The 24,196-nt window shown below is 42.5% G+C and overlaps 1 protein-coding gene across 3 annotated transcripts in view; it reads left to right on the top strand.

The window, feature by feature from the left end:
- Nucleotides 1-399: 399 nt before the first annotated feature.
- GRAMD2B (GRAM domain containing 2B) overlaps nucleotides 400-24,196 on the top strand; it is a 45,978-nt gene continuing 22,181 nt past the window's right edge. For 2 of the 3 annotated variants that reach the window (XM_030467898.1, XM_008492548.2), the window contains exon 1: nucleotides 400-567. In XM_030467898.1, coding sequence (XP_030323758.1) covers nucleotides 443-567 — 125 coding nt within the window. In that variant the 5' untranslated portion in view covers nucleotides 400-442. Of the gene's footprint in view, nucleotides 568-6,986; nucleotides 7,131-24,196 lie in introns of those variants that run through there. The other variant, XM_030467897.1, reaches the window with a different exon arrangement.

Raw genomic sequence — 24,196 nt, 5'->3', positions numbered from 1 at the left:
CACTGGAGAAGTGTAATAACTTTGACATGTCAGGAGGGCTGGATACAGGCACTTTTGAAAGATTAACAGTTATGTTATTCAATTGGATAATTAGAGACAGGTAGATAATTCATGAAATAGAATTTATAACAGACCATGTTACAGGTTTGTACCAAAAATGAAGCACAATTTGATGAGAGTTCTTCTTTTACATTCTCTCTTTTTCCAAAGACAGAGAGAACCTTGATTTCATGACTTTTGTTTCTAAGTAAGCCTAAAAGTGCTGCAGAAAAAAAACACACCTTATGATGTCACATCGTTACTCATTAACTGATTTTTTAAAACTAGCCTGAGCTGGAGTCATATCAAGACTGCACTTCCTAACACAGTGAAAATCTGTGTGTATGAAGGATTGCTCCCGAAGTGAATTTACCTAGTCCTAATTACCTTTAACTCCATTAAAATGAAGAAAAAAAGGAATTCTTTTGAGGACTCCATTTTTTGTTCTGAAAGTCAGAACAGCTTCCAAAAGTCAAGTAATGACTCTCCAGTCAGCCCTACAGAGAGCTTTGGATCCGTGTTTATAAGGTAAATACCAATGTGTTTCTGTGTCTTGTATATACTTGATGGGTGGGAGAAGGTGGGAGGGCAGGTGCAGGAAGGGAGAGGAAGGGCAGAAACACAGGATGGCACTGGGACAAACACAGTGGTGAAAATACCCAGAGGCGGGAAGCAACGCATGTAGAGATAATTTCACTAATGTTAGTGATCACACTGGCAAGTGCTACGGTAGCAGGGGCATTTTTTTAGGTATGACAGCAGACTTGTTCTCGCTTTCCTTATCTATTACACTGAAGCAGGGCTTTGAGTGAGCATAGCAGTGTTAATAAACTCAAGTCTTGAAATGTCCTCTGCGAAGTCATCCGATGCTATCTATATTTGAGTGGATCTGTGTACAGAATGAATGTAAGTTTTGTTAGAACAGGGAATTTAAGAAAATACTTTTTGTGTATTCTGGCCTACAAGAAGCTTTATGTTTATTAAATTCTGTTTCAAGAGAATTGCTATCATAACCACAAGGAGCACTGATGGATGAAAGTTGAATGCTTGCATGAATACTGTTAAATGGTTTGCTAACAGAATAATCACATACAATTTTTAAGAGGAAATCTGTTTTCTTACTTTGGGAGGGCAGACTTGTTGGACTGCAGACTCACATTTAGGTGGAGTTCAATATAATGAAGAGTCTGGGGTAAACCAAGTGCATTTTAGCACAGATAAATGAAGGAAGGCCATGTTGGGAGAGCTACTGAAACCTTCCCCATCTACTGCACGGAAAAGACAAGCAAACATCAGTAGTGTTTATGTCACTCCACTCTGAAAAATCTTGCTTTAAAAAGCTACTCAAAACAGCTTTTTACATATATTGTTTTTCAACCAATTTGAAAATTTTTTATCAAGAGTTGTCCTTAGTATCTGCTCAGTACTCAGCCACCCTTAAGAGTGCACAAACTCCTTATATGGGGTGGCAGCTCATATCTCTAATTGGGTCACAAGAATTAATAAGTCTGCTGACCTCGATTTTCCTCCTTTAAAATGTTATGGGAGGGGAGTGTTAATATTATACCTGCATGATGATCTTTGTTCCAATTCAAATGTCAGAGAGATAATGCCCAGCAGTTTGAACAGATCATAAGCAATCATAAATTTTATTAGAGCTCTCAAAGGTTTTTGTGTAGAACTAATCCTATGCCTGTTCTTTAAAACCTTTCCAGAGCCTCTTTCTTAGAGCCTGTTCTTTAAAACAACATTCACATGTGTTTTGTATGTCTCTGTTGATTTCCTTTTCTGAGTAGGCATGGGACAGAAGTACATACAGGGGTATATGCAGGGTTCAAAACAAGTAGGTGATGTTTAACAGTTTCTAATTTGGGCAATAGAAAGTTTGCCTTCTTCTCTCTGTCCACCCAAGAACACTGTGCAGACAGATTTACACACTTTTTTATTTACCACTAGATAACCAGTGCACAAAAAGCATTACCATATATGCTCTGACAGCAATGTAATCAGCCCTAACAAAGACCAGAGTCCTTTGCCTCAGATTTCTCAATAATCAGCCTGCCTGCCAAGTACCAGGTAGAAGGGGCAGGACTTCTAGAAATCCAGTTTACCGATTTGCTGTTTCAGTAAGAAGGGCGATTTGGTTATAAAGTCCTACTTTATCAATAGAAAAGATGGAATAGCAGGCTGCAAATACTGCGTGATCTAGTAAGAATGCATGAATCCACACAATGGACTAGTCTCTCACCAAACTTGCTTTCCATATGTTTAATGGAAATAAATAATCAGGGGAAATGCTTTTCAGAAAAAGCAGGCTCTGCATTTTAATCATTATTTTCAGTACAGTCCCATTTACTTCAAATGTATTTCCCATAGATGAAGATATATCCACAGAGAAAATTTGTTATACTAATGATTACTCTTGTTTATCCTAATTTTCATGCCTGATGACAAAAACTGACTATATGTCTAAGTTTTATATTACCTCTGTTTTCACCTCACTAAAATTGGCACCATGTGGATGAGCACAAATTTGCCAGAGTCCAGGGGGTCATTAATATTTCAGAGAGGGAAAGTCACAGTTTATCACCATGGCAGCATGTTATTTCTGACACAGAGCAGAACTGATTTCAGCAGCAAATTAAGACTCTGGAGATACAGCCAAAGCATCAGCCATGCATAATAGATCAGAGATTTGTAGTTATAAAAGTATTGGACACATATGTGTGCCACAGTTTATCAGCACGAATGTACAGAGTTGTTCTAACATTATAGCAAAACATTTTCCAGTAGTCTAGATCAAAATGTTGGCAAAACCAATACAGATCTCAACCTCCACTTTGAAGCCAACCCTATAATGTGAATCAACACCCTGCATCTCCTAGGATTTAGAAAAATCTCAAGCCTTGTTGTTTTGACTGATTTTTAGAATCACACTGAAAAAAATAAATATTGAAAAAAGAGACTCCAATTTTTAAAGCAAATTCTTAATCAATTTAAACCAGGACTTCTGACTACCAGCTCTGTGAACATCATAATAATGCATATGTTAATATCAACCCTAGCACTAATCAGATGGAAGCTCAGGATATTTGCCAGTAGCATTGGTACTCAGTAAAGATTATTAAAATTATTTTTAAAACCCCAAAAAGGGGCAGAATAAAAGTACAGTATGGAGAGGTATGTTTCCTAAATGCAAAGTCATGGAAATGGAAGTCAAAATGATCCTTGACTCTAATCCTGCCTAGGCAGCATTCGGTACATTGCAATGCATAAATCAATGAAATACAGTACTTGTGCTTTTCATCTGTGATCTGGCATAAATATTTATCTATCCTCTGCATGTAGCAGCATAACAGAAAATTGCATTACAACTGGTAGCATAAACTGTGAAGATTGTTCTATTGTACTTGTGTTTTGTTTGGACCCAAGAAAGGAGCTGCACACTCAGTTTTTCTCTCTGAAGGTTTTTATAATGGAAACATGTTTTTTTATAAAGAAATTTACTTCTGCTTTTGTTAATTTATTCAACATGAAGAGCAATAAAAAACTGCCTCCCATTTCCCCCCCCCCCCCAGTTTCTTTCTTCTTCTGAACAGAATTTCAGCAAGAAGGATTCAGAATCATGTTAAAGATTGGATCTGATTGCTTGGACTCACCATGCTGCTGACTTTTAAAAACAACTTAGACAAGTGTTTTGTCAGGAATAGCAGGCCTTGCATTGGGATAGGGAATGCATTTGATGATTGAGTGAGTCTCTCCCCATTCTGGTTTTCTCTGATTTCTCTGTATCTTTAAACTTTTTTTGACAATTCCTATTATTTCATCTTTAGTTTTTCATCCTTTGTTGTGTTATAGATAATGTTGAAGGTCCTGAGTATCAAACCCTCAACTTTCTCTGAGGCTTAATGTAGTCTCTTCAGAGCAGGAAGATGTCAATTTTTCCCTACATGGCATCACTGGTACTGTAGGCATTAAACAGTAATCAGTAATTTTATAGTATACTAATTTCACTTTCTCTTCCCAATCTGCACTTCCCCAATTAGAGAAAACGCAGTCCAGATTTTCACACAACAAGGCATCTCTGTTGGTTTCAGCTTGGTCTTCACATACTTGCTTTACTGTATCTGTACACTTGAGCATTTATAACTACAAAGGTTCTTTGTGCGCTTTTTTTTTTTTTCTTTTTTTTTTCAAATATAAGACTTTCTACAGCATATCAAAATAAAAGAATGAGGTTTTAGAATATATTCCACCCACACAAGCAGCCATACATAAGGGACTCCTCTTCCCCATTATTGAGAATCCTCGCATTCAGGACTTAACCACTCAGGAGCATGCCCTCTCACGCTGGAACTGCTGTGCCAGACACACTTTGAGATCGTGGTCAGAGAGCTTCTTTTTCAAATTCTCAAAAAAGCACAAGCTATAGGCACTGATTATTACTTCCACTGTCACTAACAGATAGCAACAAAAGGCAAAGAGGCATGTATGGGAAATGTACAAGAACAAAATCTGTGTCAAGAACTCAGATATCATGATACAGAACCAAGTATATTAAGGATTTGGTTTTAGTGTCTGGGCTGCAGGAATCAATTTATTTGAATATAAGTTTTTTTGATAGTAAATACCTTGACTAATTAAAACAGAGACTCAGCTTCAGGAATGGAGCAGCTCCTTTCCAGTTCTTAACACCACTGTGATAGTATGGTGTAGATAGAACCTCTATAGATGAGTGAACAAAATAGTCTGTGGTAGCATTTATCTCCTGTGGCTAAATTTGCCAGAGACTCAAAATCTAAGTATCCAAAAGGCAGCTGATGTTATTTGTCTAAATATCTAAAAGTTGGTTTTTCACCTACTCCAGCATTGTTCTGCTGGAGAGGGCAGAGCTACACAAGAGTTATTGAACCACGAGTCTGCCTTCAGCCTTAAAATTAGGACTAAAATATCAACTTTCTAGTGCAATGAAAGGCCTCCAAAAATGTGAAGAAGGGTAGACAGCTACTTTTCCTACTGATCTCAGGTATACTGTGTATGCCTTGGTTGATCATGCTGATCTGAGAACAATTACCAGGAAACCCAAAACCTCATAGTTTGCCACATCCCAGCAAAGGGTCCTGGGTCCAAACAGACACCGGATGCCAGCCCTGCCCTTCTCTGACTCTTTCAGTTCCAGCTCTACTTACAACCCAGACAGATGAAATGGGGACTATTCTGCTCTTATTGCCATAGATTGCGTCTGGTATAAGAGGGTGGAACAGGCTCTGCAATGAAGTGACAAACCTGCTGAAGGGCTCCACAGGGGAGCAGAAGACAGCAATCAAAGTCTCACAGGTGCAAGATTTCTGAAGAATCTTTCTTGTAAATTACATTCATGTCTTTTCCACATGTGCCTTAGTTTTTGTGTTGAATACTACATAAGATTTAGTTAATGGTGTCTCCCAGAAACACAGCTGTTTTAAAATTCCTGCCTCTCGATGCAGGAATCTGCACTGTCTTCAGACGTTCTTGCACTGCAGCTGATTAAATCTAACTGGTCCAGCTAAGGCCACACAGCAATCTCCTGTTTTCTGCAGGATGTGGGCCCAAGCAGCCATAGCTGACCTCTGCCTTTACACCATTTACACGTCTTTCATTTTACATATTTCCTGGATATATTGCAAAAATACCTAATATGTAGTTCTTGCACCTTTAAAATACTGTGTAACTAGCAAGCAATCCTAACAATGACTCTGGAAGGTTGATTGTTTTGCTCTGTACATAGTTTAAACTGAAATGTACATTAGTATCTATCTCCTACCCTGATGTCTTCTATCAGAGAGCAGTCTCTTCTACTTATTCTCCACTGACCACCTCTGACCAGTCTGTCAGTTAGGAAGAAAATATAATATTAACATTATTAATTTTATTAATATATGTTAACACCTTAAATCATAAAAAATAGACCTTTTTCTAGAGGTATTGTTTTGAACTCTCATCCCAAGGTTGGCCTTCTTTAGGTTGAATCATTACACCCTCCATCTTTGCTTTTTTAAAATATTAGTATGTGGAACTGAACCCTGACTCAAGTATTAACCGGATAAAAAAAAGTTCTTCACTGGCACATTGACAGTCTGCATCTGCTCGGTGAGATGATTTGTGCCAAATGCTGCAATTTAACATTTCTGAGGACGAAGCTGCGGTGACAGCCCCACCAGGGTACTCCAAGGCAGGGCTGTGCTCGCTCTGCTTTTTGCTCACACAGGTCGCTTCCAGAGCAGCCAAACCAGCCTGGGGTGCTGCTGAAGAGAAAGAAACAAAAAAACACCTGAGGCAGTCACGGATGGAAATATCATCTCATCACCAGCGACGTTCATATTAGTACAGCTGTCTGGAGGCCAGAGTCTGTATTTGGACTACATACAGCCTGCTTCAGAGACACCAGGGAAACGCTGAGGCAGGAATCCGCGGGAGGGCCGTTCCCTCAGCTACTGCCGCCCCGCAAGCCCCCGCCCAGGTCGGGCACGCAGACTGTGACCCGGCTGCCTTCACCTCACGGCCCCGGCCCCTGCCACCTCCCCTCCTCACACCGCCTGTGCGCGACACCGCATCTCCTGTCACACAGTACGGAACAGTAAGGACATCTTTTGTTCCAGCCAGCGGGAAGCGTTGTGTCTGACTGAATAATTTAAGGCGCGTAACAGATCGGCCACGAGGGGAGCACGGACTGGGACGACTGGGACTACTGGGTCTACTGCCGGCGCCCAGTCACCTCGCGGGGCCGACCGCCGACGGTGCCCGCGGCATCACCCGTACCACAGACCGACCGGCGGAACCGGTTTGGAGCAGCTGCCCACCGCAGGCCAGCGCTCCGGCTCCAGCCGGCCCAGGACGGCGGCGGAGACTGCCGGGACCCACCCCGGGGCGGAGCGGAGCGGAGCGGAGCGGCCGGGGCGGGGTTGAGTGCCGTGTTGTGGCCGGGGGTTGTGTTGTGCCGTGCTGTGCCGTGGGGTGCCGATGGTGCTCATGACTGAGCAGCGGTGTGATGCGGAGGAGCTGAAGGCTACGCGGGCCGCCGGCAGGAGGGAAAACAGGGGCGCCTTGCGACTGTGAGTACTGTCCGTCCGGCGGGGGCGGCCGTCAGCCCACCGGGACCCCGCGCAGCCCTGCGGGGGCTACGGCTCCTGTCCGGGCCGGCCCGGACAGGCGGTGGCAGAGAGTAACTGTGCAAAGTCCCGAGGGCTCCTGGGCCCTGCGAGGCGGCGAGGGGAAGGGCCCCCGGCGGCGAGCGTTGGGTTGGGCGGCACAGAGGGGGCTTCGCTTCTCTGGGCCTTGGTTGTGGTTTGGGAAGAGTAAGGCTGAAGTTTTAAGCAGGAACACTTCTGCTCAGCCGAGATCTGCGCTCCGCAGGAGGCGGCCCCGAGCACAGCGTTAAACTCCTATGTCGTACTTCTAGGAGGCAAGGCGTGTAAGTACTGCTGCTAGTGATTTCATGCAGCAGCGTGGAAATCCTTCTCTGCCGTGGCAGAGGAATCCAGCAGCTGTGCTTTATCATTTGCTGTAGTGTTCATATGCTCCAGCGGGAAGCTGTGATCTTCTCCTTTGGGTGCCAGGAAAGCACAGTACTTAGTCGAAAGTTCATAAACTTTGATGCAAGCAAGATGAAGCGAAAAGGTAGTTCAGATTGTCTTCTGTTCCAGATAGAGGAGAAGATACACTCGGGCAAGGCAGCGGGCATTCGCCTGCCTTAGCGTGGCTCACCAAGGTGCTCCGTGCTTGGCGTGGCCACAGCGATACCCGGCCTCAGGCTTTTTAACCTCAGAGGTAAACTGAGCAGGTGAAGAGATTGGAAATAATATATATTGTGAGGAAGAGGAGGCCGTGCTAGCTGGTAGTCTTCTTAGGCTAACTGATGGAAGGCAGGGAAGATGGAGGGCTTCCCCTTCCATGAGCATCTGGACTCCTGCATTTCCCTGAGGCCACTGTACCTTCCCAACTGTTGATGGGGAAGTCAGGGAGTAAAGGTTGTTCTTCAGGCATTGGTGTTTGGCTTCTTGTGGAAATCTTGAGTTGTTTAGGTGCTTGTATGGTAGGAACCATCCCATGAAAATCTTGCTGGAATCAGGCAGCTGTGTGGCTCCTAACTGAACTGCCAACCCACATGAGACTTGTCAGTCCAAGGATTCTCCTTGAGAAATTGTCTGTGAAAGAAGAAACTAAAAAATCTGGGGCTTTCTCCTCAAAATAAAACAATAATTTATTAAGTAATAATTTTCTCCTAATACAGGATGATTATGCTCCCCAAAGTTAAAGATTAAAAGATTTGAGATAGCCTCCAGGAGAAAGGTGAACAAGTTACCAGCAACTAGCTTTTTCTCTGGAAAGAAATTCAGAGGTCTGTGGGGTGATTTTTTTTTTCCCAAGTGTTGTATCCCTGATTGCTAAATGGGTATATTCCCAAGGTATGTATTGCAGTGAAATCTGTTGCCAGAAATAACTTGCTTGTTAGAGCACCAGGAATCAAAGTGTCTTCTAAGTGTCCTTTATCCTGTATGGTGTAGTCATATCAGTGACTTCACATTATAAATGAGACATAATTCCCCGACTTTCTCTAGAGCCTTCTGACTTCGAGCCTTGGGTCCTGATCCTCTGCACAGAAGTATGCCAATGAACTTAATGAAATTCTTCAGGTATGCAAGATCTGTGTCTGATTTTTCTCTTGAGGATGGGACTAGGAGTCCAAAACAGTGTACAGAAAGCTCCATGTCAAAGACATTGTGTGTGTGCCAGCTAACTGACCCACTGTTTTGCCCCTAGGTGTTTAATCTTTCAGTGTTGAATCAGCTACAGTTGTAGAAGCGAGGTCAGTCTTAACCTGTGTGATAAATGGAGAGTTCTCACTTCACTGTGACTCTACTTTTTTTAGCTGTCAGTTGTTGCTGTTCAGGAAAAGGTCGCTGTCATGCAGGGAAAAGCTTTTACACTGCAGGCTGCAGCATTCAGCATTATTGGTCTGGGCAGCAGGAGGGCAAAAAGACTGGGGTAGGCAAAAACGTTTAAATTTTTTGTCTTAAAGTAGAAAATTGTTTAAGCATTTGCTGTCTGGAAACAAAGTTGGAATTTATTTGCCAATCCCATTTGACTGGTGGCTGGATCCTTCTGAGAAACAATCATGTTTATTTGACTGTGAGTTCACCTCAGAAACCAAGTAAATGATGAAGCTGCAGAGCATATTGTTCGGCCAAAGAACAAGAGCAGAATTTTGGTTTTGCTTTAGTTAGAAGAGGACTTGCTGAAAGTTTGATTGCTGATGATTTGTTTTTAGAAGATTTTGTAAATAAATTTGTGTGGTTGTGGTGGAGTTTCCCTTCATGTGCTTCCAGGGAACAATATGCAACAGAGCTCATGCTGACCACTATTTGAAAAAAATCCTAGCAGAGTCCTAGAGGCTTAAGGAGTCCTTTTATATTTTCCAAAGCTCAGAGGAGACTTATGCTGTAGTCTGCATTTCCTGGAGATACGCTTAAGATATTGTTCAGTTTTAGAGGGGGACTTAATAGCTCCATGTGTTTCTGCTGCTGCCATAAAGGTGGCCTTGGGATATTGGTGTTTCTGCAGGACTGAATTTGTAGAAGTTTTGGGGTTTATTTTGTTGCATTAGGTTATTTTGCACTTATTTCAAGATTAATGAGAAGACTATGCCTATCTGCCAGTGATCAAGAAACTTTATGCATAAAGATTAAAGTATGTTTATGCAGATTTATAAAATGGGCTTTTCTGGCATGTTTAGAAGTAGTTGTATCTTTGCAGGTTTTGCAGTACGTTTCTGTGGGTTGTACAGCTCCAGAGATAACATTCTGTGGAATACGAGCACTGTTGTTATGCAGACCCAAACAGTGATGTGCCCAGAAGTTTGTGACTTCAGAAAAAAAAATAACCATTGTATTTAGAGAATACTTATTTTTCGGACTTGAATATGGGGTGGTGCTGGACCTGCCTTAGAAGCTGACAGCTCCACTACAGGGACAGCTGGTATAAATGTTGTTCTGTGCTGAAAACTGTTGTACATGAAGGAAAAATGGCAGAAGTTTATTAACAAGCAGTTCATACTCCATGTTGGCATCCTTCTGCTTTCACATACACTTGCTACTCTTGAAGTCAGCATAGACTTTTTGAATTTCTACTGGTAGTATTTGGTGTAGTACAGTTCAATCTGTCTGTGTTAGGGCAGTGGGCTGAGCTACCTTACAGTAAGATACCACTAACATTCTGTCCCCTTACATTTACAGCATAAAATAATGTGAGGTTACTGAGCATAAACTAAAGAAACGAGGAGAATGGGACTTAAGACATGGGAAGATATGAAAAGCTCTAGATTTTAATTTATTTTATTTTTAGCAAGAATACATTGCATATACTGGGGAAAGGTACTGCAAGCAGTACAGAATGCTTGCAGGCGAGTTACATACTTCTCAGAAAAGTCATTTTTGTGGGGTTTTTTTTTGCCTGACATATTATGTTGCCATAACGTGTTTCCTAATAACTATTTATTGGTTGGTAAGTTAAAAGGCGATCAATGAGCTGGCCTGTGTGTAATCACAACTCACTAACTTTTTTTCCTAAACTCTCTTACTTGAGAGAAGTACCAAATCAGAGGAAAAAGGGGTAGGTATTTATTACTGAGTGTAAGTTTTATTTCAGCTTTGATCCAGGTTAACTGCTTTCCATCAGGCTGTCACGGTTTAACACTGGCCCGGCAATTAAACCGAATAACAGACGCTCTCTATTAATCTGTCTCTCCTTGATAGAGAAAGGAGAGAGAATAAGGGAGAGAGACTTATGGGTTGGAAACTAAACTACACAACTTTAATGAAACAGTAGTGATAAATAGGTAAAATTACTAAATATATACAAATATACAGGAAAATGGAAACCACATTCCTCCCTCCTTTCCCCCAATAACTCTCACGTCACCACCGAGGCTGTAGGGCAGCCCTGGGAAAGTCCAGGCTGGACTCCTGGAGTCGGCAGCAGTTGGGAACCGGAGGCAGGAACACACAGATATGGGCTGGCACGGATCAGGACCACAGGCACATGAACAGACAGGATCCTTCCAGGATGCCGGGTGAAGGAAGGGAAGCAGGAAAAGATCTGGCTCGGCCCACGTGATGCCTCAAATTTATACTGAGTGTGACGTATATGGGATGGAATACTCTGTTTGGTCAATTCTGGCATCTATCTTGTCCGTTCCTCCCTAAAGGAGGGTTCAGGTGGGACCTCTGTGTCCTCCTGGACAGTAAAATATTTTCATGCAGAGCTGAGCAGTGTCCTTGGCCTGCATACCAGTCTCTAGCAGTAACTATAAACATCAAGTGTTATCAGTCCTAGAAGCACATACACTGTCTGAGAAACTTGCTGTTAATTTCAGCAAATGCAACTACTTACAAGGGACTTAGCTAAAAGCAAAAGTACAGAAACAGAAAATCACCTTTATCCTGGCCCAAACCAGGACATTCCACCCCTTATTCCATACCATTTGCGTCATACTCTAATCATTACTAACTCTTATCCTTAAACACATCTATACACAAATTATTACTATCTCTCAGTGCTAAAATTCACTAAGTAATTCAGTCTACAATTGCAGATGTTCATCTATTGTAGCAGATTCTCAAAAGAAGGACCAGTCTTCACAGTTCATGTCCATGGTCCACAAGTTGCAGGTTGCAGATGGTAATTTCAAGGAAGTTACTGGATGCCAGACGATGAACCTAGTTCTGGTTTCATCACCACAAAATCATCCTGAAAAACACTCATAGAATACTGTTAGTTTATGCAACAGTTCACATAACAGTAGTTATGGTGGGATACAAGTTCATGACTCCCAAAGAGTCTATGCATTACTGATTAAATTAAACAAGCAGAAATTAGGAATTCTCACCTAGTGTTAGATTCCCTTGTGGTACACATTGTACTTCTCCATCTTTCATCATCACCCACCAAGTGTGTCCAGGCCCTTGAGCGAAAGCAACCCCACGAATGGGTTTACCTTTGCCCGAGGCAGGATAAATCCAAACTGTTTTCCCTAGCAGATTCTTCTCATGCACCACAGGCACTTTGTCCCCATCTACTGTGTGTAGAAGATCTGACTGAGCAGGACCAGCTCGATTGATGGAACCCCTGGTATTAACTAACCAGGTGGCTTTTGCTAAGTGCTTGTCCCAGTTTTTGAAAGTTCCACCACCCATTGCTTTTAAGGTAGTTTTTAACAGACCATTGTACCTTTCAATTTTACCTGAGGCTGGTGCATGATAGGGGATATGGTATATCCACTCAATACCATGTTCTTTGGCCCAATTATTTATGAGATTATTTTTGAAATGAGTTCCATTATCTGACTCAATTCTCTCTGGTGTACCATGTCTCCACAAGACTTGTTTCTCTAGGCCCAGGATAGTGTTCCGGGCTGTGGCATGAGGCACAGGATATGTTTCCAGCCATCCTGTACTTGCCTCCACCATTGTAAGCACATAGCGCTTACCCTGGCGAGTTTGAGGCAATGTGATGTAGTCGACTTGCCAGGCCTCCCCATACCTATATTTTGACCATCTCCCTTCATACCATAGAGGTTTCAACCTTTTAGCTTGCTTAATTGCAGCACATATGTCACAATCGTGGATAACCTGCGAAATAGAGTCCAAAGATAAATCCACCCCTCGGTCACGAGCCCATCGATATGTTCCATCCCTGCCTTGATGACCTGAAGCATTGTGGGCCCATTTGGCCAAAAACAGTTCACCTTTATGGTCCCAGTCCAGATCTATTTGGAACACTTGAGCAGCCTCATCTGCTCGTTGGTTGTTTCGATGTTCCTCGGTAGCTCGATATGAAGGTACGTGGGCATCTACGTGACGCACTTTTACATCAAGTTTCTCTAACCTAGTAGCAATATCTTTCCAGAGTTCAGCAGCCCAGATAGGTTTATCTCTACGTTGCCAGTTGTTTTGCTTCCACTGCTTTAACCAACCCCATAAGGCATTTGCTACCATCCATGAGTCAGTATAGAGATAAAGTCTCGGCCACTTTTCTTGTTCAGCAATGTCCAAAGCCAATTGGATGGCTTTTACCTCTGCAAATTGACTTGATTCACCATCTCCTTCATCTGTTTTTGCAACTAGTCGTGTAGGATTCCATACAGCAGCTTTCCACCTTCGATGGCCTCCTACCAGACGACAGGATCCATCAGTGAAAAGAGCATATTGTTTTTCATTCTCTGGTAGCTGGTCGTATGGTGGGGCTTCTTCAGCCCGTTTTACCACTTTTCCTGGTGGCATTCCAAAGTGTTTGCCTTCTGGCCAATGTGTTATTGCTTCTACAATTCCTGGACGATTAAGTCTTCCTATCCTAGCTCTCTGTGAGAGTAAAGCAATCCATTTACTCCAGGTAGCATCGGTAGCATGATGGGAAGATTCTCTACCTGTGTACATAAAACCTAGTACAGGTAATCGTGGCACTAGGAGGAGCTGTGCTTCAGTACCAATCACTTCTGAAGCAGCTCTAACTCCTTCGTATGCGGCCAATATCTCTTTTTCAGCAGCTGAGTAGTTGGCTTCGGAGCCTTTGTAGTTTCGACCCCAAAATCCTAGAGGTCGGCCTCGAGTCTCTCCTGGAGCTTTCTGCCAGAGGCTCCATGAAGGACCATCACCTCCATCTCCGGTGTAAAGAATATTTTTGATGTCTGGCCCTGTTCGAATTGGTCCAAGGGCCATTGCCTGTACAATCTCCTGTTTAATATTCTCAAAAGCAGCTTGTTGTTCTGAGCCCCATTTAAAGTCTTTCTTCTTCCGGGTAACCTCATAGAGAGGTTTCACAATCTGATTATAAAGAGGAATATGCATTCTCCAGAAACCAACAGTTCCTAAAAAGGACTGAGTTTCCTTTTTGGTAGTTGGTGGGGCCATAGCAGTTATTTTGTTAATCACGTCCATTGGGATGTGGCGACGTCCATCTTGCCACTTAACTCCCAGAAACTGTATCTCTTGTGCAGGTCCCTTGACCTTGCTCCTTTTAATAGCAAAACCAGCCTCTAGAAGGATTTCAATTATCTTCTTACCTTTCTCGTAGACTTCCTTTGCTGAGTCACCCCATACAATGATGTCATCGATGTACTGTAGATGTTCTGGAGCTCCACCCTTTTCCAAGGTATCATGGATCAGTCCATGGCAGATGGTAGGACTGTGTTTCCACCCCTGGGGCAGTCGATTCCAAGTGTACTGGACACCTCTCCAGGTGAAGGCAAACTGTGCCCTGCATTCTGGTGCTATAGGAATAGCAAAAAATGCATTAGCAATGTCAATAGTAGCATACCACCTGGCTGCCTTTGACTCCAGCTCATACTGAAGTTCTAGTATGTCCGGCACAGCAGCACTTAGTGGTGGTGTAACCTCATTCAGGGCACGATAGTCCACTGTCAGCCTCCACTCTCCATTTGGCTTTTTCACTGGCCATACAGGACTGTTGAAGGGTGAATGAGTCTTGCTGATCACTCCTTGGCTCTCTAATTGCCGGATCAGCTTGTGAATGGGGACCACAGCATCTCTGTTGACACGATATTGTCTACGATGCACTACTGAAGTAGCAGTTGGCAGACGCTGGTTTGTAGTCCTCAGCAATCCCACTACAAAGGATTTATCTGAAAGGCCAAACAAAGTATGCAGCCAGTCTGCATTCTCAGTCTTAATAGCTGCAGTACCAAAGGACCAGCGGTACCCTTTCGGGTCCTCAAAATCACCTCCCTTGAGGTAGTCTATGCCAAGGATGCACGGAGCATCTGGACCAGTCACTATTGGGTGTTTATGCCACTTTATTCCAGTGAGGCTCACATCAGCCTTCACAATAGTCAGTTCTTTAGATCCCCCCGTCACTCCAGAAATAGTGACGGAGTCTGTGCCTTTCTGATTCGATGGCATTAGGGTGCACTGTGCACCAGTGTCCACCAAGGCTTTATACTTTCGTGGCTCTAATGTGCCAGGCCATCGAATCCACACAATCCAATAGATTCGGTTGTCCCTCTCCTCCACCTGGCTGGAGGCAGGGCACCTCTAAGCTTGAGCACATACAGCATTGTCAGTATGTGCATTACTGGAGCTTGCATCCCCAGTACTCACACCTGATGTGCAGGGATCTGGAGTCACCAGCATTTTTGGATTGGGTAACTCTACACTGGAGACTTGAGCAGCCATCTTTTTAGAAGGACCTCCTTTTGCCTTTGGCTTACTTATCAGCTCAATCACTCGGTCCTGTAGGGCAGCAGTAGGTTTTTTGTCCCACTTTTTCATGTCCTCCCCACACTCACACAGGATTACCCATAGGGTCCCTCTTGCTGATTTCTGTTTCTCTCGATTCTGTCTCATAGGAGGGCGTCTCCTCTTAATGGCTGCAATGCGGCGTCCTCCGTCTGTCTGAGGAGAAGGGGGTGAATGCCATTCCTCAGATGCTCTCTTGATAGCTGAGACCCAGGCCCGACAAGGGGCTATGACAGCATCTTCACACTCTCGTACAGTTTTAATCACATCACCCACAGTTGTATCTGTCTCTGCAGGAACCCATAGCATTACTGATAGTGTATGATTAAAAGGTGGTGGTGCAGCATGCACAAACCTTTGCATCATAGGTTTAGGGCATGGTACGTGATAGGGATCTTCAATGTCATCATTATTATAGATCACGTCTCGCACAGCCAATTCTTCGAGATACCTGATAGCTTTTCCAAGGTTGCGTGCTTTGATCTGTGGGCAGTCTATTTCCTCTTTATAGGGATATCTCTCCTTTACAGCTGACAAGAGTCGTTTCCACAGGCTGGTAGTTCCAGCCTTTTCCCCAAATGCCCGATCAATACCTGCATCTTTGGCCAGGGATCCCAACTGCCTGGCTTCCTTCTGAGTTAATGTTATGGTAGCAGCCCCCTCATTCCAGCATCGGAGTAACCAAGAGAGAAGTGGTTCACCTGGAAAACGGCTGAAATCTTTTCTCAGAGTACGCAAGTCTCTCATGGAATAGAGCTGAGCAGATTCTGAGTCTGAGTCCTCATCTGACTCTGCACTAGCTGCTCTACCTGGTCTGGGAGGAGATCCATTATCCTCTATTTCCTCTATCACCTGGTCATCTTGTTCAGACTTGGAAGGGTTACGGCTCGTTTCTGATTTCCCTTGTTTTCCTTTTCTCCTAGTTACAGGGTTAACAAGTAACTGTGTGGGCTGAGGGGGAGAGGCTGAGGCATCTGCAGCAGTGGCAGCAGCAGGGCTTGTTTTCTGAGCAGCAGCAGTGTCTGTGGGAGTAGACACAGCAACTGGAGCTGAAGCAGAAACACTGGCGATGCTGGCCGGCCTTATCTGAGTTGTGCCCTTGCATGAGGGGGGGCGAGAAGCGGCTGGGGAGGCAGGAGTGGGGGTGCTCTCTGTACGAGGAGCAGCTCTCACTCTCCGAACAGCAACTCTCGGCCTCCGAAAAGGCATACTCAATCTCATTACTGTGGTTTTTGTGTTACTCCTCACCAATATATGAGAGAGATTAACAACACCCACTAAAAGATTGAGAGATGAAATGCTACTGTTACTAAAATCAGGTGGAGTCAGCCCAAAATACGATGGAATGGTGTAATTTTCCAAATTAAAACTGGGAGTGTAATTACCAACCAAGTTTTTTATCTCTGTATGAAACACTACTGCACCATGCACCATGATATACACCAGTATTGAGGACAATATTGCAATGATGGTTCTTAAGCAGCTCTTACGAAAGACAAACCACAAAGTAACAGCAATTCCAGCTGCGAAAAGACAGATTGCATACCCTAAATACCAAAGGTACGGCACGATTGGTTTAATCTCCAACCCTGTGAAATTTCCAAAGAACAAGGTCTGATTCCAGCTCAGGAAAGCCATTCTTTCACTGGAGTTGGAATTCAAACTGTTCAGGCAATTTAGTCAAAATTTAAACTGGACTCGAGCCAATTAGCTCGGGCCCCACGTTGGGCGCCAATAAATCTGTCACGGTTTAACACTGGCCCGGCAATTAAACCGAATAACAGACGCTCTCTATTAATCTGTCTCTCCTTGATAGAGAAAGGAGAGAGAATAAGGGAGAGAGACTTATGGGTTGGAAACTAAACTACACAACTTTAATGAAACAGTAGTGATAAATAGGTAAAATTACTAAATATATACAAATATACAGGAAAATGGAAACCACATTCCTCCCTCCTTTCCCCCAATAACTCTCACGTCACCACCGAGGCTGTAGGGCAGCCCTGGGAAAGTCCAGGCTGGACTCCTGGAGTCGGCAGCAGTTGGGAACCGGAGGCAGGAACACACAGATATGGGCTGGCACGGATCAGGACCACAGGCACATGAACAGACAGGATCCTTCCAGGATGCCGGGTGAAGGAAGGGAAGCAGGAAAAGATCTGGCTCGGCCCACGTGATGCCTCAAATTTATACTGAGTGTGACGTATATGGGATGGAATACTCTGTTTGGTCAATTCTGGCATCTATCTTGTCCGTTCCTCCCTAAAGGAGGGTTCAGGTGGGACCTCTGTGTCCTCCTGGACAGTAAAATATTTTCATGCAGAGCTGAGCAGTGTCCTTGGCCTGCATACCAGTCTCTAGCAGTAACTATAAACATCAAGTGTTATCAGTCCTAGAAGCACATACACTGTCTGAGAAACTTGCTGTTAATTTCAGCAAATGCAACTACTTACAAGGGACTTAGCTAAAAGCAAAAGTACAGAAACAGAAAATCACCTTTATCCTGGCCCAAACCAGGACACAGGCAAACATCTACTGTTTTTTATTTTTGAAAGAACAAAATGTAGTATGTGCTTACGTTATTGATATTCTGTACTCTAGTGGATTAAGATACTAACACATTGAGTATCATATTTTTTAATTCTTCACTGGTAGTTCTTCTTTATTTTTATAGATGAAGTTATAATGCTTGATAAGAACAGTAAGATAGGCTTATGTCACGGTTTAACGCTGACCTGGCAATTAAACTGAATAACAGGTGCTCTCTATTAATCCCCCTCCCCTCTCTGATAAAGAAAGGAGAGAGAATAAGGGAGAGAAACTTGCGGGTTGGAAGCTAAACTACACAGCTTTAATGAAACACTAAGGATAAAGAGGAAAAAATTACTAAATATATACAAACATACAAGAAAATTGATACTATATTCCTCCACCGTTTCCCCCAGTAACTCTCACGTTACCACCGTGGCTGCAGGGCAGTCCTGGGAAAGTCCAGGCTGGACTCCTGCGGTCAGCAGCAGTTGGGAGCTGGAGGCAGGAACACACAGATTCTGGCTGGCACGGATCAGGACCACAGGCAGATGAATGGACAGAATCCTCCCAGGATGCCAAAGCAAACAGGGACAGGGGAGAAAGGGGAAGCAGGAAGGGGCTTGACCCTCATGATCCCTCAAATTTATACTGAGTATGATGTGTATGGAATGGAATACTCTGGTCAATTTCGGTCATTTGTCTTGTTCATTCCTCCCTAAGGAAGGGTTGCAGGAGTGTGTTTTACTCCTTCTCTCATTCCAGAGGGCAAAATGTTCCTCAGAACCAAGCAGTGTCCTTGGTTCTTCACACCAATCTCCAGCTGTAACTATAAACATTGAGAGTTATCAGTCCCAGAAGCAGACACTGTCTGAGAAACTTGCTGTTAATTTCAGCAAGTGCAGCTACTTGCAAGAAACTTAGCTGAAAGCAAAATTACAAGACAGAAAATTGCCTTTATCCTGGCCCAAACCAGGACAGCTTACAAAGTGAAACATTTAAATTTGAGGTGTGACAGAAAACAGGCTTACTGACCTCCCTTTGTTCATGATGATGTTTTTCAGTTGTTCCTATTTTTTCTTGTTATTTTTAACTTCATTTGCCTTATATACTGTATACATGCTTAAGTTATAAAATCAGCTTTTTAAAAAAAATTGTATGCAAATAGACACCATGAATCTTTTCCTTTGTAGGTGTCTCACTGGCTAACCTGAAATATTTTTTTGATGGTATTTGACAGGTGATGCATAAACATAGTATCTGAGTATTGTCACCTTACCACCATCTCCAGAAATGTGTCAGTCAGTCATGTGGTTAGAAATTATGTGTTTATCTAAGGATATCACTACTGGGACTAATGATCTTCATGCCCTGTTGTTTTCAAGCCCATATGTATCCTTTCAAGTTAACCATTTTAGACCTGTGTTATTGTTGGTGCCAGAGAGGTCTGATGTTCAGCCTAACAGTCTTTGCGGACTTCTTTTGTAGTGCTTAATTTAACCAAAAATTCATGGGTAGATGTCTGGATCCAGATGCCCCGATCAGAAAAGGTCTCCCCAGATATTAAATAATATTTCTGTAGATAATAGAAATATGTCAGGACAAACTGTCTTTCCCTCTTTCTCCACTTCCCCTTGGTAAGAAAGAACTTGCTTTATCTAGAAGATTTCTGAGCTACCAAAAATTACTGTGATATTTTTAAACAAATATTTGTTTACAGAAAAATATAATCAAATACTTAAACCATCCATTATTCCTCTAATGGAGAGCAGTCAGTGGGAGAGTCTAGAACGGCATAGGCAAGTGCTCCCTTTTCATCTTGCTGTACAGGGCTCTGGTCTCCTCTTAGGAAAATGTCACAGTGTGCTGTGTCATGCCAGGGTGATTGTTACAGTACTGGCATTAAGTCCAGGGAGGTGGAACACCTGAGTAGAATGGAAAACCATGGGTTGTAGGGAATATGCAAGGAGAACACAGTTGCCTCTTCTCCTGAAGCATTCACTCCTGTAACTAAACTTATACCTGGCACTGACTGGTTTCTGCCTCCATCCTTGAAAAAAAGAAGCACACCAACATGACGGAAGTTAATAAGCTTCCAGAAATAGTGGCAGGAAATAATGTACAGAGTGCTGATAAGCAGCAGAGAAAACAGAGATGTAGAGACAACCATCATCTACAGATAGATGGGGGAAGCATTCTAGTTAGTTACCTTAAAACACATGAAAATGAAAAAAGCATTCCTGACATTCATCCTAAAAAAATAACCATAGCTGGGCACAGCCTCTACAAGCACCACCCTCCTGTGGATTCTTCAGTGGTTAGCCCTCTGAGAATCTTTGTTTAGACTGTTTAGGAAAGGTAGACCACCAAGATGAAAGACTTTTGATCACAGAGTCATAGAATGGTTTGGGTTGGAAGGGACAGGGACCTTGAAGATCATCTAGTTCCATTCCCCCTTTGTAGGAAGGGACACCTCCCGCAAAACCAGGTTTATCAGGGTTCCATCCAACCTGTCCTTAAACACTTCAGGGAGGGGTTATCCACAGCTTCTCTGGGCAGCCTGTTCCAGTGTCTCACCACCCTTGTAGTGAAGAATTTCTTCTAAAGTCTAACCTAAATCTGCCCTCTTGCAGTTTAACCCCCCTTGTCCTATCACTACAAACCCTTGTAAAAAGTCCCTTCACAGCTCCATGCCCCTTTTATGTTGGGGGCTCTAGAAATGGATACTACTGGTAATTGATGGCAATTTTGTAGCTATCATTTATGCTATACTACTTCAAGACAAACCATTTAGGAGCCTTTTCCTGGACAAGAAGGAGTGTTATAGTACCAAAGTCCACTAAACAACATTATATATATGCCCATTTCACTTTGTGAAATTTTACAGTACATGTAAATATGCTATGAGCAGCATAGGAGAGAAGGGTGTTGCCGTAGAGGACAGCACATGAACAGTGGAAAGGTCACGCTGAATAAAGAGACTTGCTGAGTATTTACATTCAACAGTTTGGTGGCACAGAAAATAACAAGTCCAGTTGGCTCCAGCAGTGATCTGGCAAACTACATGTCACATCTGATTCTAAGAATACTTTTTTCCAAGGCTTCAGAAGAAAAATGATTCCATATATGTAGTGTTGCAGTCAAAAGCACTGTCAGACCCATTGTTGAAGTGTCTATTTTTTACTGTGAACTAATAGCTTTGGTATTAGATTATTTTCATTGTTGTGGCCTTGTCCATGAACAACTAGGCCTATAAGAAAAACTGTAAGCTGAAAAGATAATTAAGGGAAATTCAGCACTGCCAGACCCTTGGTGAACAGTGAGCCTCTAACAGTAATGATCTTGCTTTGACCCACTTCTATCCTTGATGTAAGGTGTGATGAAACAGGGTAGACTGATACAATGTGGTCACTGTTAGTGTTTTGCAATAGGCCTGTCTGTATATTGATTTTGTTGGGGAACCTGCAAAAAGTGTTGTATTCTGGCATACTGTGAAATACCTACTTTGAATTTGTTCTGCTCAATTAGTATTGAACTAAGAAATCTCATTAATGCTTGTAGGCTGTTTGTTGTCAAAGACAGCTCTCAGAGAGACTGCTACATGATCAATCACAACCATCTTTCTCTTTGTATATATCCTGTCTGAAGAACCAGAATATTTCCTTCCTTCCTACCGTGTAAATTAATTAAAACACTTAGTGTCTTCTCTGCTATAACCTCTAACTCTTCTGCATTCTTAAAAAAAGCAAACACCAGCAATTATACTAACTTCTATTCTTTTTTTTTTTTTTTTTTTTTTAAATAATTTAGTATGGAAAACTGACAGCCAAATCTTCTATCAAGCAGAGGCATATTGCTCTGGAGTTTGTCATCTGAGTAATGGAGATGTAGCTTGAGGTAATGGGGCCAAAACTTTATGCTTATGTTCTAGTGATCAGGCCTCATTTGTCAAGGTGCTTGTGCTGTTCCAGAAGGAGATGTGTGTTGTTTCTCCTTGAGTTACAGAGCAGATTTAATTGAGAGATGTCTGTCAGATTTTACTGAACATGAGGATTGTGTATAGGTGCAGTATGTATCTTCTTTATTGAATTTGATATAGAACAATTGGTAGACCTGACACGACTGCCTTTGCCCACCTCTTCACCCTGAACAAGTCATAGATCAGGATTTCCTGTTTCTTTTCCCTTTTTCCTGCTACTTCTGGAAGCTAAAGATAAAAATGTGGTCTGATGTGAGGCTGCATCCTTCCTCTTCAGTAGGAACTGTGATCCTGGTTTCTGTCTTGTTCAGTGTTAGAAGCTAAGGTAGTCTGGAGTTAGGATATAGAAAAACTTCCTCTCCTCAAAAGAGGAGCAAGTTGAAGAATGGAAAGAACACATGCTCCAGACGAAAATACATGTGAGCAAATGTCTCCTGTAAGGTCTTTTGCTTGATGTATTTTTAAGCAACATGTCTGTTGAGAATATTTATGGCATGTGCTGTATTTGCCCATGCCCATGTTCAGATATGTAGCTGTTGGTCACTCTGCTGAGACTCCCATCAAATCAGCATTGTAGGAATCCTGTGAGGTTGAGTGAAGATACATCCGAGGGCCTCTGCTTGATTTTTGAAGACGATATCTGGAATGGAAAAGACAAAAAGACAAGAGAGCTAAATGTCTTATGTTTCTGTTCTACTGTTAACTTAATAAAATAACTTGTTATGGTGTCTCATGTTTCAGAGCACACAGAATTCTTCTCTGGGTTTTTTGTTTGGTTGGTTTTTTTTCAGTGGAACTTGATAGCAGTCTGGTTTTGATTAGACAGGGAACACAGCCAGTTAATAATAGATGGTATTTAGAGCAGAGAATTTACATACTTACTAATGACGTCTGCGGTGTCACAGTGATCTTGCTGATGTCCAAGTGGTAAGGTGGTGTGAAACTTGATCTGGTTATTAAGTGAAATGTCTGTTCAGCTAAGGAAAAAACTGACTTATACAACCCAACAGTTTTGGAGGGGTTTCTGTTCATTCATCTTTTTAATAAAGATATAAAAACACAGACATATGAAACTACTCACATATGAGTAATTGTGTTCCAAGAGATAGCTGTGAAATAGAACACAGTAAATCTTTCTGAAATTAATGACCTTGATATATAACAGAAGATTCACAATTTTAAAAAGGTGTTTAACAGTTGGGTTGGTTCCACTTTTGGTGCTAGCTGACATTGAGATTCCACCTGTGCCTGCAGACCTGCTTTCATACTCAATATGCACCGAGAAGCACATGGTGCATATGCATGTCTGCCCATCCATATGCGTATATTCAGTTAATGCGCAGCTGTATAACTTTGCCTCCATTATGCTGTGCTTGTCAGTGATCTCATGAGAAGCTAATTAGCCTGCTCCTTGAACAACCTTAAGTAGTTAAATCTCAGTCTGGTTCATACCTATTCATAACAAACTGACCCTTTCTCTCATGCATGGTTTCACATCTCTGCTCTGTCATTAAGACTTTGTAGCTCTCCCTATTTGGTATAAATACATCTGTAAGAACTGCCATACTTCAGGATCAACTGTTTTACTTTCTTCACTTTTCAGCCTTAAGTTCAAGCTATTGTACTAAGTATATGGAATTACACAAATACAAAATTTATACATTATGGCTGCTCTCAATGTCTATTACAGCAGCTGTTAAGCAGGTCTCTGCTCCTTTGTGATTAGGGAAGCTGTAGCACAATTTCTCATATATAGTTTTGGAATCTCAGTGGTAGTCAGTATTTGGCTTTCCATTTGCACAATAGAAGTGATACTTGGTCATATTGTTATTCTGAGTCATATTTGTTTAGGAGTTTTATTTTCTCCTATAAATGGTGCCATGTGCCCACAACATTGGAGCATGGCTGTAGAGCTACTTGGGGCATTTTATTTCTGAGTAACAAGACATTGTAGAATCAGACATTGACTTGAGCATTATTCTTAGTTTGTCCAGTACCGAGACCACTCTAATATGCTGTGAAGAGGACAACAGGAGAGCTTACAGTGGAAAAGGTATTTTCTTCAGTCCAGGGGTGAAATTATTCAATGGTGTAAGCTATGAAAGCAAGCTTATCGGAGAAAACACTCCAGATTCTGCTTACATATCCAAAAAAAGTTTGTTCAGGCTGGTGTGACACAGAAAAGATGTTTGGTGGAATGATGGGACATACTTTCTGAAATAAGATTTAAGACCTTATGTCTCTGGCCTGCAGCATGCTTAGCAGGGTGTCCTTTCAAGCATTAGCAGATTTCATTTTATCCCCTTGCAGTCATCTCTGCTTGAAGCCTGTTGCCAGTATGTCTCCTGGATGCTGCCTAAAT

Source organism: Calypte anna, chromosome Z (assembly GCF_003957555.1).
Source record: "Calypte anna isolate BGI_N300 chromosome Z, bCalAnn1_v1.p, whole genome shotgun sequence".
NCBI lineage: Eukaryota > Metazoa > Chordata > Aves > Apodiformes > Trochilidae > Calypte > Calypte anna.
This window is presented reverse-complemented; position numbering and strand designations above follow the sequence as displayed.